At 43.6% G+C, this 15,046-nt stretch overlaps 1 protein-coding gene across 7 annotated transcripts in view; it reads right to left on the reverse strand.

The window, feature by feature from the left end:
* The window catches only part of LOC147368902 (uncharacterized), a 76,243-nt gene extending 61,485 nt beyond the window's left edge, over positions 1 to 14,758 (reverse strand). For 4 of the 7 annotated variants that reach the window (XM_086410371.1, XM_086410372.1, XM_086410373.1 and 1 more), the window contains exons 1-2: positions 14,142 to 14,758; positions 5,418 to 5,533 (exon numbers count right to left, since the gene is read on the reverse strand). In XM_086410371.1, coding sequence (XP_086266497.1) covers positions 5,418 to 5,533; positions 14,142 to 14,468 — 443 coding nt within the window. In that variant the 5' untranslated portion in view covers positions 14,469 to 14,758. The remainder of the gene's footprint in view (positions 1 to 5,417; positions 5,534 to 14,141) is intronic. The other 3 variants (XM_086410375.1, XM_086410369.1, XM_086410370.1) reach the window with 1 other exon arrangement.
* Positions 14,759 to 15,046: the final 288 nt, after the last annotated feature.

A 15,046-nucleotide genomic window follows, 5' to 3' on the forward strand; every position in this document is an offset into this window, starting at 1 on the left:
TTCCTGTCCCTGCTTTCCCAGGGCCTCAGACAGGCTGGCAAGTGAGTTGCCCAAAGTCTCCTTTCCCCCCTAGACTAGGTCAGCCCAGGGAGTGACACAAACAAATGCAGCCATGTATAGATTCAGAGGGTCACATGAGGTCAGAGTTGGGGGAAGCCTTCGTGAACTGGAGACCAGTCTGTGCTCCGCAGATAACGCAGGCCAGCGTGAACGCAAGTGTGTGTGTGTGAACTCTGGGGTCTGACAGATCCAGCCTGCATCAGCCGTGTGATTTTGGAGAGTCATTTGAAAAGACAACATTTGAAAAACACCGCTTTTCTCAGGTGCAAAATGGAAATAAATGTCCCCCCTTTAGTAAGCTTGTCTTCCTGTTCAAAAGTCTTTACTTCCTACTCTTCGTGATATTAAGTCAAACTCCCTGGCTTGATCATCAAATCCCACCATCACCAAAATCCGGTCAACCCAGTGTACCAGGTATGGTCCCTCTGACTCCCTCCGACACTCCTGCTCCTTCTCATACCTGCGCACTTGGGGCCACCACCCACTTTCTTCTCTTCTACCAGAGTCAACCTAAGCCCAGGGGCAGGCAGCACAAAGTCTCCCCAACATGGGCTTTTCTGGGCACTCACTGGTGTAAGTATTGCATGTTAACAGATAGGAACAAAGTTTTGACTCTCCAACCAGAATGTGGGATCCTTGAGGGCAACTGTCTCTTCTCTTATGATGCCTCCTCCTTACCAGGCATTAAATAATACATAAAAATTCTTGCTGACTCATCTGAAGTTAGAATTCAGTTAAAATGCTCCCCAATACTACCTCTATTACCCAAGGGAAGGGGGAAAAAAAAAAACCACCTCTACCTTCAACCCAGACTTGACAAGTAAAAGAACTCCCTAAAAACAATGCGTTGAATAAATCACAAGGACTAGTCTCACTTCAAGATTTCAGGAAGGAAAACACAGTTAAACTGAAAACTGTTAACTGGTGCTCAAAAAAAAAAAAAAAACAACACACAACAAACAGACAGGAAGTGTGTTTTAGGACCATGTCTATCAAAGACCCTTAGGGGCTGATTCACCCTTCAGCATATTCTTTCTAACATCTGCTTTTACTAAAAACCAACAGCTCAACACCAAAGCTTTGTGAGTCAGAAGCAGAGTGAAACTGGACACAGAAGCACTCAGCTGTGAAGCATAACACCCAGAGAGCAAGCAATAGGCACACTAAGAATGACTTGGCCAGCGCCTGTGGCCACAGGGGTGGGCCCTGGGGAAGCTGAGCAACACCGCCTGAGATTTCCCTCCTGCCTTGTTCCTCTCTCTGGCCCATGCCTCCGCTTCCCCCACTCATCTACTAAATACATCTGGAAAAAAGTACTTGCATAACTCTCCAGGTAAACTAATTCTACATTGTTTCAAGTAAGACCTAAGGACCAATGTATATTTCTTTCTTGTGTTTTTTTAAAGAATATTAAAAGATACCACTTAGAAAACTCAAGAGATATATTAGAGTATCAAGATATCTTTTGATTTTAACCTGGTATTAGATAATCTTTTTGAATGCAAGTCTACATCGACACGAAGAAACTGTCCCTTTAAATTTCAAACAATGTCAACTTAGTTCTTTTCCTTTATCATATTTTTAAAAACAGAACTTGGTCAGTACACTTACAGAGTCACAAAACAGTCCACACAAAACCTGTACACAAAAATGCTCACTGCAGCGTTATTTGTAATAGCCCCAAAATAGAAATAACCCTAACATCCATCAAATGATGAACAAATAAATAAAATGTGGTATCCCTATACAATGGAATATTATTCGGCAATGAACAGGAATGGAATACTGACATATGCTACAATGTGGATGAACCTTGAAAACATAAAGCTGAAGTGCAAGAAGCCAGACGCAAAAGACCCCATATTGTATGGTTTTATTCATATGATCCAGGATAGGCAAATCTATAGGGACAGAAAGTAGATTCATAGTTTTCAGGGCTGGGGGAAATGGGGAGATTGGGGAGGCAATAATTAGGGGTACAGAGTTTTTTTTAGGGGTAATGAAAAATGTTTTAAGTTGACTTTGGTGATGAATGCACAATTCCATGAACATCCTAAAAACCACTAAACTGTACATTTTAAATGGGTGAATTGCACAGTATGAGAAATATATTTCAATAAAGCTGTTTCTTAAAAAGAAGACACAACACCATAAAGAAGACATCACACCATAAAACTCCTCGAAAAGAACACAGGCAAAACACTGTCTGACATAAATCTTACCAATGTTTTCTTGGGTCGGTCTCCCAAGGCAATGGAAATAAGCAAAAATAAACAAATGGATCCTAATCAAACATAAGTTTTTGCACAGCAAAGGAAATAACAGACAAAACAAAAAGATGACCTACGGACTGGAAGAAAATATTTGCAAATGACATGACCAACAAAAGCCTAATTTCCAAAATATACAAACAACTCATACAACTCAATAACAAAGAAAACCCAAACAACCCAACTGAAAAGTGGGCAAAAGTCCTAAATAGATATTTCTCCAAAAAAAGCATGCTCATCGTTGCTAATTATTAGACAAATATAAATCAAAACTACAATGAAGTACCATCTCACACTGGTCAGAATGGCCATCATTAAAAATATCTACAAATAAAATGCTGGAGAGGATATAGAGAAAAGGGAACCTTCTGACACTGTTGGTGGGAATGTAAATTAGTGCAAACACTAAGGAAAATAGCATGCGGGTTCCTCTAAAAACTAAAAATAGAGTTGTCACATGATCCAGCAGTTCCTTTCCTTGGCACATATACAGACAAAAGTGTAATTCAAAACAATACACGCACCCCTATGTTCACAGCAGCACCATTCACAATAGCCAAGACATGGAAACGACCTAGCTGTCCACTGACATTTGGATGGACAAAGAAGATGTACCATGTTTATACAATGGAGTATTAGTCATAAAGAATAAAGTAATGCTGTTTGCAACAACATGGATAAACCTAGAGATTATGGTACTAAGTGAAATAAGTCAGAAAGAGAAGGACAAATAATATACAGTATCACATATCCACATACAGTATGTGGAATCTAAAATACAACACAAATGAACATATCTACGCAACAGAAGGACTCACAGATACAGAGAACAGACTGTGGCTGCCGAGGCGGGAGGGCATGGGTGAGGGAAGGACTGGGAGTTGGGATTAGCAGATGCAAATGATTACTAATATATACAGAATATACAAATAACAAGGGCCTGCTGTATAGCACAGGAAACTATATTCAATATCCCATGATAAACCATAATGGAAAAGAAGATGAAAATAATATAGATGCGTATAACTGGATATATCTATGTATAACCCATTTTGCTGTACAGAAGAAACTAACACAACATTTTAAATCAACTATACTTCGATAAAATTTTTTAAAAAGAGGACACAGAAAAAGTACTCCACTCCACTTGAGATTGTGGACTACTCCACAATCTCAAGTTAGTGCCTTGTCCTGAGTGGCCTGAGAATAAGTGCCCTAAAGCAGTCCCAGGGGACAAAGGACAGCTTTTCTTTCACTGACCACAGTTTTAACTGTAATATTTTAAAACATTCAGATATCAGCAGGTACTTATTAGTGACCTGGTTTATAAAACAGCTGATCCTGACAACAATTTAGACTGAGGTTGTGTCAGTTTTACTAGAACTAGGCTGAAACAGATTTACGCTTGGAGTTTGCCAGTTTGTTCCTCCTCAAACAGGTCACTAAACCTCCCAGATGCAGAGGAAGACTTCAGATTTTTGAAATCAAACCTTGCCAATTTACGGAGGTTACAGGTTCTTCAGATAAACTACTGGACTACCCTGCATCAACTGGTACACATAATGATGCACATAAGGCAAACAGTAATAAGGGCAAATTTTACCAGTGTGTGCCAACAGTTCAGGTTAAATAAAATATGAAAAAAGAAGTGTATTACAGATACATGTATGCAAATAGAATTCATCTTCTACCTGTAAGTGGCCAGTCTAACTTTAGAAAAATAATAATTTTATTTATGTTTTGGGGGTCTGTACTGGGTCTTCGGCGCTGTGTGGGCTTTTCTCTAGTTGCAGCGAGCAGGGGCTACTCTCTAGGGCACGTGGGCTTCAGTAGCTGTGGCACATAGCTCAGTAGCTGTGGTGCACGGGCTTAGTTGCTCTGCTGCATATGGGATCGTCCCAGATCAGGGAAGGAACCCACATCTCCTTCATTGGCAGGCAGATTCTTTATCACTGAGCTATCAGGGAAGGCGCAGCCTAAGTTTCTGCTAACAGGCAAGAGCTTCAGAGACCTTGGGCTGCCACTATGGCTTGCTACATTTTAGCTCTGAAAGTAACCTAATCTCTGAGTCTTGGCTTCCATATTTGAAACAAATGAATTGTATCACTTATTTTTTTTGTTTGTTTTCAAGGAGACTGAATAAGATGTAAACCATGGGGCATAGAGGCTTGAGGCAAAGCTGGCACAGATTGGGGTGAGGGTCGAGGGAACATCAAGTTCCACCGAAGGACTTGTGACACTGAGAGGGAAGATGTCCCAGAATTCTTGTCGGGCAGGGCCCTAAAGGGATTGTAGCTAAGGGAAGGACACCACCATACCAGGCAGATGCTGAAAATCAAGGAAGGCCTTTGTTAGACCCCATCAGAATGCCAAGAAGCGGTGTAGTTGTCCTTAGCATTAAGGACAGAAAGTATTCTAATTACCAAATAGAAAACTTAGAATTACTGCCTGCTGAGGACAAATCTCACAAATGGGGTTAAAAAAGAACAGAAACAATCTCTACTCAAACTGCTCAGATTACAACACTAATGGTGGTTTTAGGACAAATAAACTAGAGCTGTGAAATTACCCAATGTGGGATCAGCGGGGAGATCAGGGGAAGAAGCCCTCTGTGGGGGCAACAAGGTCAGGGTGAGTAGAAAGAAGCCCTGGGCCTTGCTGGCCAGGGGTGTCTCTCCAGCAGCACAGGAACAGTCTGCCCATTGAGCAACTGCAAGAAGGACCACAATGTCCATGCAAAGAACACCTCGTATTTCCAGCTTACCACACACTTGTTGAATTAAAGGGACTGCCTGGGTGGGTACCATCCCCTAGGACGACAAAAGGGACAGGCCCAAGGAGCATAAGTGAGGGGATGCCACACTCCCGGTGCAGAGCATGAGCACCTGGCCCTCGATTCCCTCAGTAACGTTCCAGTAATATTTCTGGTTTCACTGCTATTGCTTTTCTGTTTTTATAAACAAACTGTGAAAATCAACAAACTACCCCAAAATCAAACAAGTATGGTCTACACCAATCCTGAATAACAACAACAACAAATAATGTGGAACAGATAAGAGAAAAACTCTGGTCAAGCTGGAAGCTCACCCATGGCTGGTAGCTGCCATTCTTGGCTTCAGGAGGAGGGAGTCCATTTTCTTGTTTCTCTGCTGCCCAGCCTCATCACTGCCTGCAGTGCAGGGAAGTCCAGGGCCTACCGCCATCTGCAGGCAAAACAGAAAAAAACACAAGTTATGGTTCAAATCACCCACCTGAAGCCCTCCTGCCTGGGCTGAAACACCTGGGTCCTGTCCAGGTGCAAGAAAACAGAAGAGCTCACTCAGTTCTGCATCTGGGATCCCACAACAGAGTTGAGACATGGCAAAAATTCTAAACAATCAAGGGCTCAAGTACATCTTAACAACATCAGCAAACCCTTATACGGGGCTCACCATGTGCCAGACACTGCTCTGAATGCCTTATATTTATTGGCTCATTTAATCCTCATAAAAATTGGGTGAATGTTTTAGGAGGTCTCTGCCAATTTGCCTGATTATTGAGTTAGGCTGAATAACTAAAATGAAAAACTTGGTAATACCTGATTTCAAAGAAGGGTCAGATAAGAAAACTCTGGGACTGATTCTGAACATCCCCAGATCATCCATCCCCTGAATATTTATCAAATACCTGTTATGGAGCAGACGCTGCTCTAGGACTTGGGAATAACAGCATGAATGCAAAAGAGAAAGTCCCTGCTCTCAAAGAGCTTCCATTCTGGTGGAGGGAAGCCACAATAGAGGAGGTGATAAATGTTGTACAGAAGAAAAAAGCAGGGTAAAGGGGATAGAGGGTGATGACCAAGCTGCTAATATTCATTCGTTTATTCATTCATTTCCAAGTGCTTACTAACCATTTGCCACAAGCAGACTCCGTACTGAGATGCACTGATGGAACGAAAATAGACATGACCCCTGACTGTAGGGGTTACTTACTCACATGGGAGAAGCATCTGATCACCTAAGTAAAAGTGAAGATGTTGACCTGTAGTAGGTGTGATAGCAGAATGGCACGGGTCCCAGTGAGAGCATCTTAGGGAGCTTAGGAACCTGGGATGGAGTGGGAGAAGGAGAAGCATCCTTGGTAAAAAGTAGACCATGTGCAAAGGCTGGATCACAGACAGCAGGCCAGAGGCAGAGTGGGGAGATGGGAAGCAGAAGGAGGGGAGGAGGGGAGTGGCCCTTGCACGGCACTTCCAGCCACAGGAGGTCCTTATCCTCTGAGGAGAGCACCACACCAGGGCCTTAGGCAGAGGAGTAACATGGTTGGCTGTGTGTGTTTTTAAACGATTACATTGTGTGGTAGACTGAATAATGGTCCCGCCAAAGAAGTCAATATCTAAATTCCCGGAAGTTATGACTATATTGCCTTACAATGACAAAAAGAGCACTGGAGATGTGATTAAGGATCTCGAGATGGGGAGATTATCCAGGTGGACCCAATGTAATCACAAGTGTCCCTGTAAGAGGGAGGCAAAGTGAGATTCAGAAGATGAGTTTCAGAGTGTTGCAGCGTGAGAAACTCTTGTTAGTTTTAGAGGTGGAGGAAGGGTCTATGAGCCAAGGAATGCAGGAAGCCTCCAGAAGCTGGAAAAGTCAACAGAATGGTTCTCCTCCAGGAGCTCCAGAAGGAAAAGAGCACTTCTGAAAACTTTGCAATGGTAATATAATAAATCTGGATTGTTAAAAGCTACTAATTTTGTGTTCATTTGTTATAGCAACAATACACTACTACACACTGGCTTCTGTAAAATCCAGATTATAAGTAAGGGGAAGTGGAGGCAGGGACCAGCTGGAGGTCACTGTGTCCCCCAGACAAGAGATGTGAGAGCCTGAACCACAGCAGTGGCAGAGAGGTGAAGGGGAACAGAAGGACCTCAGGAGGGGAGGTATTGGCCAGTCAAGTTCCAGACATTACTGGAATGCTGAAGCAGGCTTTCTTTAGGCTCAGGACCTGCCCAGCTCACCCTAGGCAGAGCCCACCACCCTCTGCAGAAGGAGGAAGTTTGCACAGGGGGGTAAGACCACCTCCAGACACAGACACCATTTGCTCACTTGACAGGGACCTGTCAACCCCTTTCCCACAAAGAAGTCCAGGGACTTCCAGGAACATGCTCTAAGAAGTAACAACCTAGGAATTTCTACCAGGAAAAAAGTAGCAAGTGTTCCGGCCAAACATGAGGCCTTGCTGTGAACCGTTTTTTCTTCCTAAGAGAGATTTTGTAATCCTGGAAAGGAGGCATCTAAAATTTAAATACACATATCTTAAACCCAGGTGAAACACAAACATGGTTTTACCCAACGTGTAGAAATTTCATGGTCAGTAGAATAATGCAGAAGTTACAGAAAAAGAATAAAGGAGAAACTAAGAGACCCTCTCTCACCATCTCCTCCATTCCTATCTAATGATTCAGACCCGCTAAGAAAGTGGGATTCTAATTTGGCCCAACTTAATAGGGCTATTGAGAAGAGGGAATTTTAGATATATTCTATTTTACGCCAAAAGTATAAATACAGACACACTAAGAAGAAGGACCTAGGAGGACACTGAGTGGTGACAAGGAAGTCTTGCCAACCTGCTGTGGCTCTGCAGGCCAGAGACCCGGCTGGAGGCTTGGAGCATTCACACAAGGACGCAGGAGCGCCTGCAGACGGCAGAACTCCAGGCAGTCCCGGGAACGTTCCAATGGGTTCATTTTAAAACAGTTATTTGTATAAACTTTTTCTATTGACAAAAGTGACATGTTTATTAGTGGAAAAAAACAAACATTTCCTGTAGTCCCAATGGTTCAGAGGTAACTTATTTGTAAATATTTCTTCCAATAATTTTTGAGATTCTCACACACAGACATATATACAAACATACACTTTCTAACAATATTAGGATACTGTGCACAGTTTTCTTTTGCAACCAGCTTTGTTTTATCTAATAGTATATAATTTTTCCATGTCATTAAATATACTTTTAACAGTTGGCAGTATTCTATCACTATTTTTCCATGGTATAAAAATCTCTTAATTAATCCCTAATTGCTGGACAACTAACTGGTTTCTAACTTCATGATAACAGAAGTCAGACTGGGAGGAACAGCCCCATCTATAAGAAAACCTCCTCACTTAAAATCTGTGTCTGAAGCTCAGATTATTTCTTAGGGTCATGTTTCACACCTTTCAGCCATCCATACATCACTATTATTTTCCCATAATTAAATGTCATATATACTGTACTTAACATTCCTCTTTAAATCAATTCATTTCTACCCTTAAATAAATGTTTTAAAAGCAAACCTTATTTACTACTGTAAATGGAAAGCCAGCATTAAATGTCATAAATGAAGACAGTCATAAGAATAAATACAATGGAAAACACAATGGTGTCATGAAAATATAGTTGATATTGCTATCCCTTTGCTCATCCTTTCATATCAAGTGGGATTATGAAGGCTTAACACGGTGTTAAAGACATACTAGTCCCAAGCTGAGATTTTTCTCCTTCCCTTGATCAGAAGATTGGAAAGGAATCGACCAGAGGAATAACTTTTTCGCCATGGGAGTCAGTGTTATGTGATGCTGCAAATATACCCTACCTAGAATTACCCTGTACCACCTGAAAAAAGCCCAAAGGCAAACATGTTTTAGGATACATGCTGAAAGTAGAATTACTGGGATAAAAACATATGGATGCTTTAAGAAGGTTTTGATAAACTCCATCCAAGTTAGTTTTACCATAGTTTTACTATTAGAGTGCCTGATTTACTTCACCCTCAAATACTATCATAAACAAAAATGTTAAGCTTTGTAGTGTAAGATATTCAGCAGCTGAATTTTCAAAGCTATTTTCATATTCCTCTGGCCAGTTTCTGACGCTGCGGGGAAGGCAATTATATAAACCTTCAGCTAGTGATATTGCAAAACTGATATTGCACTTGGTTTAACCAAGCTAAAGTAAACTCAGTAAAATATGAGGAAGTGACTTTAGCATTTGCAAATATTTTAGAATGCTTTTGTTCTGGCAAAGGTCAAATAAGGATCAGAATAACATGGATTCACATAATACTTCTGAGAAATAGAGAGACCCAGAGAGGCACTACTGTTGAGACACAAATCACTAAAAATTTTCAGTATGTCAATCAAAACTCTAAAATAAATATATGGTCAAGCCTTCCTATCTTGGTGTGATAGGTAATTGCAAATATGTTACAAATTAATGCAATTCTTAAGAAAAGACTTCTAAAATAGAAAAATAAAAATGTATTTTGAAGCATGAAGAGTTAATAACAATCAGAGGCTTCCAGATTATTTCAATAATTCTCAGGCAGACACACACATGTGCCTGTGGGAGAAGAAGAGAATTAAAAACATGCTAAAATGTTGCTTATGCTTGGGATGAAATTGGAGATTTTAATTAATTTTTAGCATTTGTAGGAAAATGTTTACCTACGCTTAGGGCTCCTAATAGGATACAGAATTCCAAGTCACTGAATGAAATGAAGGAAGGAAAGAATGGAGCCAAAGACACCTTGATGATTTCAGATGTCATAAGAAAAAAGAAATGATATATAAATAACACAACTCAGTAACAAAATACAATCAAATTTTCCAAACAGACATGAACAGACATTATTCCAAAGAAGATATACAAATGGTTAATAAGTACATTAAAAGATGCTCAATATCATTAGTCATCCAGGAAGTGCAAATTAAAACCACAATAAGCTAGAAATTTACACCTGCTAGGATGGCTATAATAAAAAATATACACAAGTGTTGGTGAGAATGCAAACAAATTGAAACACTCATGCACTGCTGGTAAGAATGTAAAATGTTGCAGCTCCTTTGGAAAAGTATGGCAGCATGGCAGCCCCCTCCAGTATTCTTGCCTGGAGAATCCCATGGACAGAAGAGCCTGGCAGGCTACAGTCCATAGGGTCACAGAGAGTCAGACACGACTGAAGTGACTTTGCATGCATGAACCGAAGTTTAAACACAGACATACCATATGATCCAGCAATTCCACTTTTATTAATAGGTATATACCCAAGAGATGGAGAAGGCAATGGCACCCCACTCCAGTACTCTTGCCTGGAAAATCCCATGGATGGAGGAACCTGATTGGATGCATGCAGTCCATGGGGTCTCTAAGAGTCGGACACGGCTGAGCGACTTCACCTTCACTTTTCACTTTCATGCATTGGAGAAGGAAATGGCAACCTGCTCCAGTGTTCTTGCCTGGAGAATCCCAGGGACGGGGAGCCTGGTGGGCTGCCGTCTATGGGGTTGCACGGAGTCGGACACGACTGAAGCGACTTAGCAGCACACCCAAGAGAAATGAAAATATATGCTTACACAAAAATTTGTATGTGGGTGTTCACGGAAACATTATTCATAATAGCCAGAAAGGAAAAACAATCTAAATGTCCACCAACTGATGAATGGATAAACAAAATGCAGTATAGCCACAGGATGGAATGTACTGGGCAGTAAAAAGGAACAAACTACTGATACATGCTATAATGTGGATAAACCTCCAAAAGATTACTCTAAGTGTACAAAGCCAGTCACAACAAACCACATATTGTACAATCTCATTTATACAAAATGCCTGAAAAAGGCAAGTATATAGAGGCAGAAAGTAGATTAGTGCTTGTCTAGGGCTGGAGAGGGGAATATTAAGGGCTGCTGGAGAGTGATTGCTAATGAAGTAATACAAATGTTCTAAAATTAGATTATGGAGATAGTTACACCCTCTGCAAATATATTATAAACCACTGAACTGTATCCTTTTAATGGGTGGATTTTATAGTATGTAAATTATATCTTAATAAAGGTGCTAATAATAAATGAAGACCATAAATGAAGTTAACAGATGGGTGACCAGACTAGGGGATGATTTATAACATTGCCATTCCATGAAGGATTAACAATTTAGTGAGCATACCTATATTTAAGGATCAAAATGACAACCAGACAGAAAAATATCAGAAACCTAAAGGAAGAGTAAATGAGACAAACAGGCAATTCACAAATGGCAGAACACTATGATGTGATGCTCAACTAAAACAGAAATGGAGTTCTGCTTCAACCTACTAGTTTGACAAAAAAGTTAGTAAATTAGATAATAGTAAGTGCTGGCAGTGGAGAAGGCAATGGCACTCCACTCCAGTACTCTTGCCTGGAAAATCCCACGGACGGAGGAGCCTGGTAGGCTGCAGACCAGGGGTCGAGAAGAATCGGGCACGACTGAGCGACCTCACTTTCACTTTTCACTTTCATGCATTGGAGAAGGAAATGGCAACCCACTCCTGTGTTCTTGCCTGGAGAATCCCAGGGATGGGGAGCCAGGTGCGCTGCAGCCCATGGGGTCGCACAGAGTCGGACACGACTGAAGCGACTTAGCAGCAGCAGCAGCAAGTGCTGGCAGATGATGGAAAAGGGAGCCTACACGCACTCCTGATGGGAGAAAACTGATGAAGCCATTCTGCAGCACAAAGCAGCAGTTTTTAGTAAATGACATCATACACGTATTCCAAAATTAGCATCTATCTCTCCATCTATCTGTCTCAGAGAAGTTCTTGCTGGAGAACACATGGCTTTCTGGTGCAGCACTGTTTGTGGAAGCAAGGAGATGAAGATCACCTAACGTCTATTCCCAGGAGACTGGTTAAGAACTTGTGGTGTACACTCTTGATAGAAAAGTACACAACAGCCAGGACTAATGAATTAGACTCACATATATCAAGATGGTTTGAATTAAAAACATGGAAAAAAATCAACAGTATGAGGGAATTATAGCAGTCCAGTGGTTAGGACTTCTCGTTCTCACTGCCAAGGGTCTGGGTTCGATTCTTGGGAAGTAAAATCCCACAAGCCACACGTGTGGCCAAAGAAAAGAGAGAAACAGTATGAGATTTATAGCACGATGGCTTTTGTTCAGATAAGTACAACAAGAGCAAAACATGACATACCTTTCAAAGACACACATTTTCTGAGAAGATATAAGGAAAGATGTAAGAACAAATGTGTCACCATGCCTGCCCAAGTATGCAAGCATGGGAGGGAGGGTGTTGAGAAATGGAAGATAAAAGGAGGAAAGAAAATAAAACAAAATGACTCTAAACAGACCAAGGATTATAGTGTGCACCATTAACTAAAGAATATGAGCAATTTAGTTCTGAAGTCCTGACATCCTATGGAAAATAAAATCCCACGCTTTATTTTCTTCTGAAAAATGTAATGAAGTTCATCGCATACTAAACCAGTGAGTAATAAAGCCAGGAGGAAAGAAGGCAGTGGGGAAGACAGAGGCTTGCCTGATCTTTAGTGGAGTCATTCAGTTTTCACCATCATGGAAGCAAGAACCTGGCATGGTGAAAATGCTGTGGATGGTGTCTACTACAACCCCCTCCCTCTCCAGCCACAGACAGAAGAGGAAAGGGAGAGAACCATGCATTACAGCTTAAATTTAGTTAACAGGAGAGAGAGAGGAGAGAGAGACATTATGGAATTCCGAAGAAAAGGAACAGCTTGTTGAAAGTACATCACACAAATCAAAGAATCTGATTTTCTGGCTCATGATAAAAGTGGTATTTTCTAAAAGGTGGTGAATTCTCACCACCATCCTGAAGCAGAGTACAAAAGAGGAACTCCATGTTTTAAAAATTAGGAAGGACCTATATCTGTTTTCAAAATTAAGGTTATTCAAGTTTTCTTTCAGTAATGGGTGTTATGATCAGATACATGTGATTAGACTAGACAAAAGTTGACTAAAATGGGGGTGGTGTTCTTGGTATTGCCTACAGAAACCATCTTCACTCAAATGTTAAATCAAGTGCCTGCAGATTTAGTCACTTTACTCCTAACATTTAGTGTCTTCCCTCATCTACACAACTGGTTTTGCATATATATTTTGTCTTGCCAGGGAATGGGGGGCACCCAAAAGCAGAGACTGTCCCAACAGCCTTGAGGAGGAGTCCAATTCTGAGCGGGCATACAAGATCTGGGCGTTCATCTTTCACCCTTCTGCTGGCGGACTCTGCACAGAAAGCGTCCCTGTCTGGGATGCACTGACTTCCTCCGTGCACGCATCCCTGACCGTTTCTGCCAGCCATGGATAGGGGCTCCTCTAGAGTCAGCCCCTGTTTTCACCTGGACAGAGCCTTGGGAAGTGGGTGGCATCCTGGCCTAGCTCCTCTGCATACCTACGACGAAAAGAGACTAGTCGCAAGCTTCCCGGTTCAGGGCACGCTTGCCAAGTGCGTGCAAGTGCACCAGATATGAAAAACTTGGCCAGACAAGCGAGGTTTGGGGCCGCGTGCGCAAACAGAGGAGTTTGATAGGTAATAAAGGGTAAACTATGAATTCCTCCCTGCTGGGCTCAGGTGAGACACTCTTCTCAGCATTTTATATACATCCTCCCACTTTGATTTTCATCGAAACTCTGTGGGGGTGGGGGTGGGGCGGGACGGGGGAGGGTCGGGGCGGCATTTTACAAAAAAGAAAACGTGTGCTGGGAGGGGTGGCCTGGCTTGCACCCGCCCCACCTCGACCTCAGGCTGCCGGATCCTTGGCACGTTAGTCCGAGGCTCGCCCAGGTCTTCCAGCCCGGCCTGGAGGACCAGAGCCCCGAAAGCCCCAGTGGTGCCGCATCTCAAGCCCTCCCAACCCCGCGGCAGGAACCCCCAGCCGGGCCCGCCACGTCCAACTGCCTCCTGGCGTCCCGCCCGCGCGGTCCGCAAGGAGGAGCCCGCGAGGCGACCGCGAAAGGGGCTGCGCTTACCTCGCCGGGTGCGGGCTGAGGCTCCGGCTCGCCCGCTCCAGGCTGGCCGCCCCGCACGGTGCGCCCCTCGCCCCGACGGCTGCCGCGCAGGCTCTGGACACTGCCACTTTCATTTTCCTCAACGCTCTCGGCAAGAAAGCGAAAGCGAAAACGGCCGAGAGGCGGGCCCGAGTGCGCGGAGAACGCGGAGCGCGGGCCGGCAGCCAGAAGCGGGGGCCCCAGGCCTCGGGTCTGCGCACGGCGGTCCCGGCGGCGTTCAGGCTGGAGCCGCGTCCACCTGAGACGCCGATAAGCCAGCCCATGGCGCTCGTCGCGGCGGCGCAGCATGCCCTCGCCCGGCTACGCGGCCCGCGGCGCCTCGGTCCCCTGGCGCTGCTTCCCTCATCTGCCTTTCGTTTCAGCACCCGCCGGGGCCTCGCGGCTGCAGGCGGGCCCGAAACCTGACTGCCCGCGGCGCTTCGTGGGTTTCTGGCCTGAGCAGGCGGGTGCCGGCCTGTGTGGCCGGGAGCACGTCACTGAGGGGTCCCCGTGGGAGGCGCTCAGGGAACTGGGGCGGGTTTCGCTCGCAGACCCCAGGGGTCCGGCGCTCCCCAGCCCAGACATGCGCACTGGTCCCTCGGCCGAGCTGGGGGCACCAGCAAGGCTGACAGCCGGGTCCTGACCGTGAGGTACTAGGCTCTTCATCCTGGGTCAGCGGAGAACGAAAAGTCAGTGATGTCTGTGAAATGAGGGACGCTTCGTTTGATAAGGAAAACTGAAACCGCAAGTTTAAGGTTTGGACCCCCTGGCCTAAGTGGTGCCCATCAATACCCGAGGATTTAGAGATTCCAGGTTCTGTCAAGCACAGATTCTGGCACTTTTTGGCTGTGTGATTTGAAGCAAAATATGTACTCCTTTTAGCCTTA

The sequence above is a fragment of the Bos grunniens genome, chromosome 7 (genome assembly GCF_055505025.1).
Source record: "Bos grunniens cultivar Pamir isolate PY7600 chromosome 7, Bosgru_T2T1.0, whole genome shotgun sequence".
Lineage (NCBI taxonomy): Eukaryota > Metazoa > Chordata > Mammalia > Artiodactyla > Bovidae > Bos > Bos grunniens.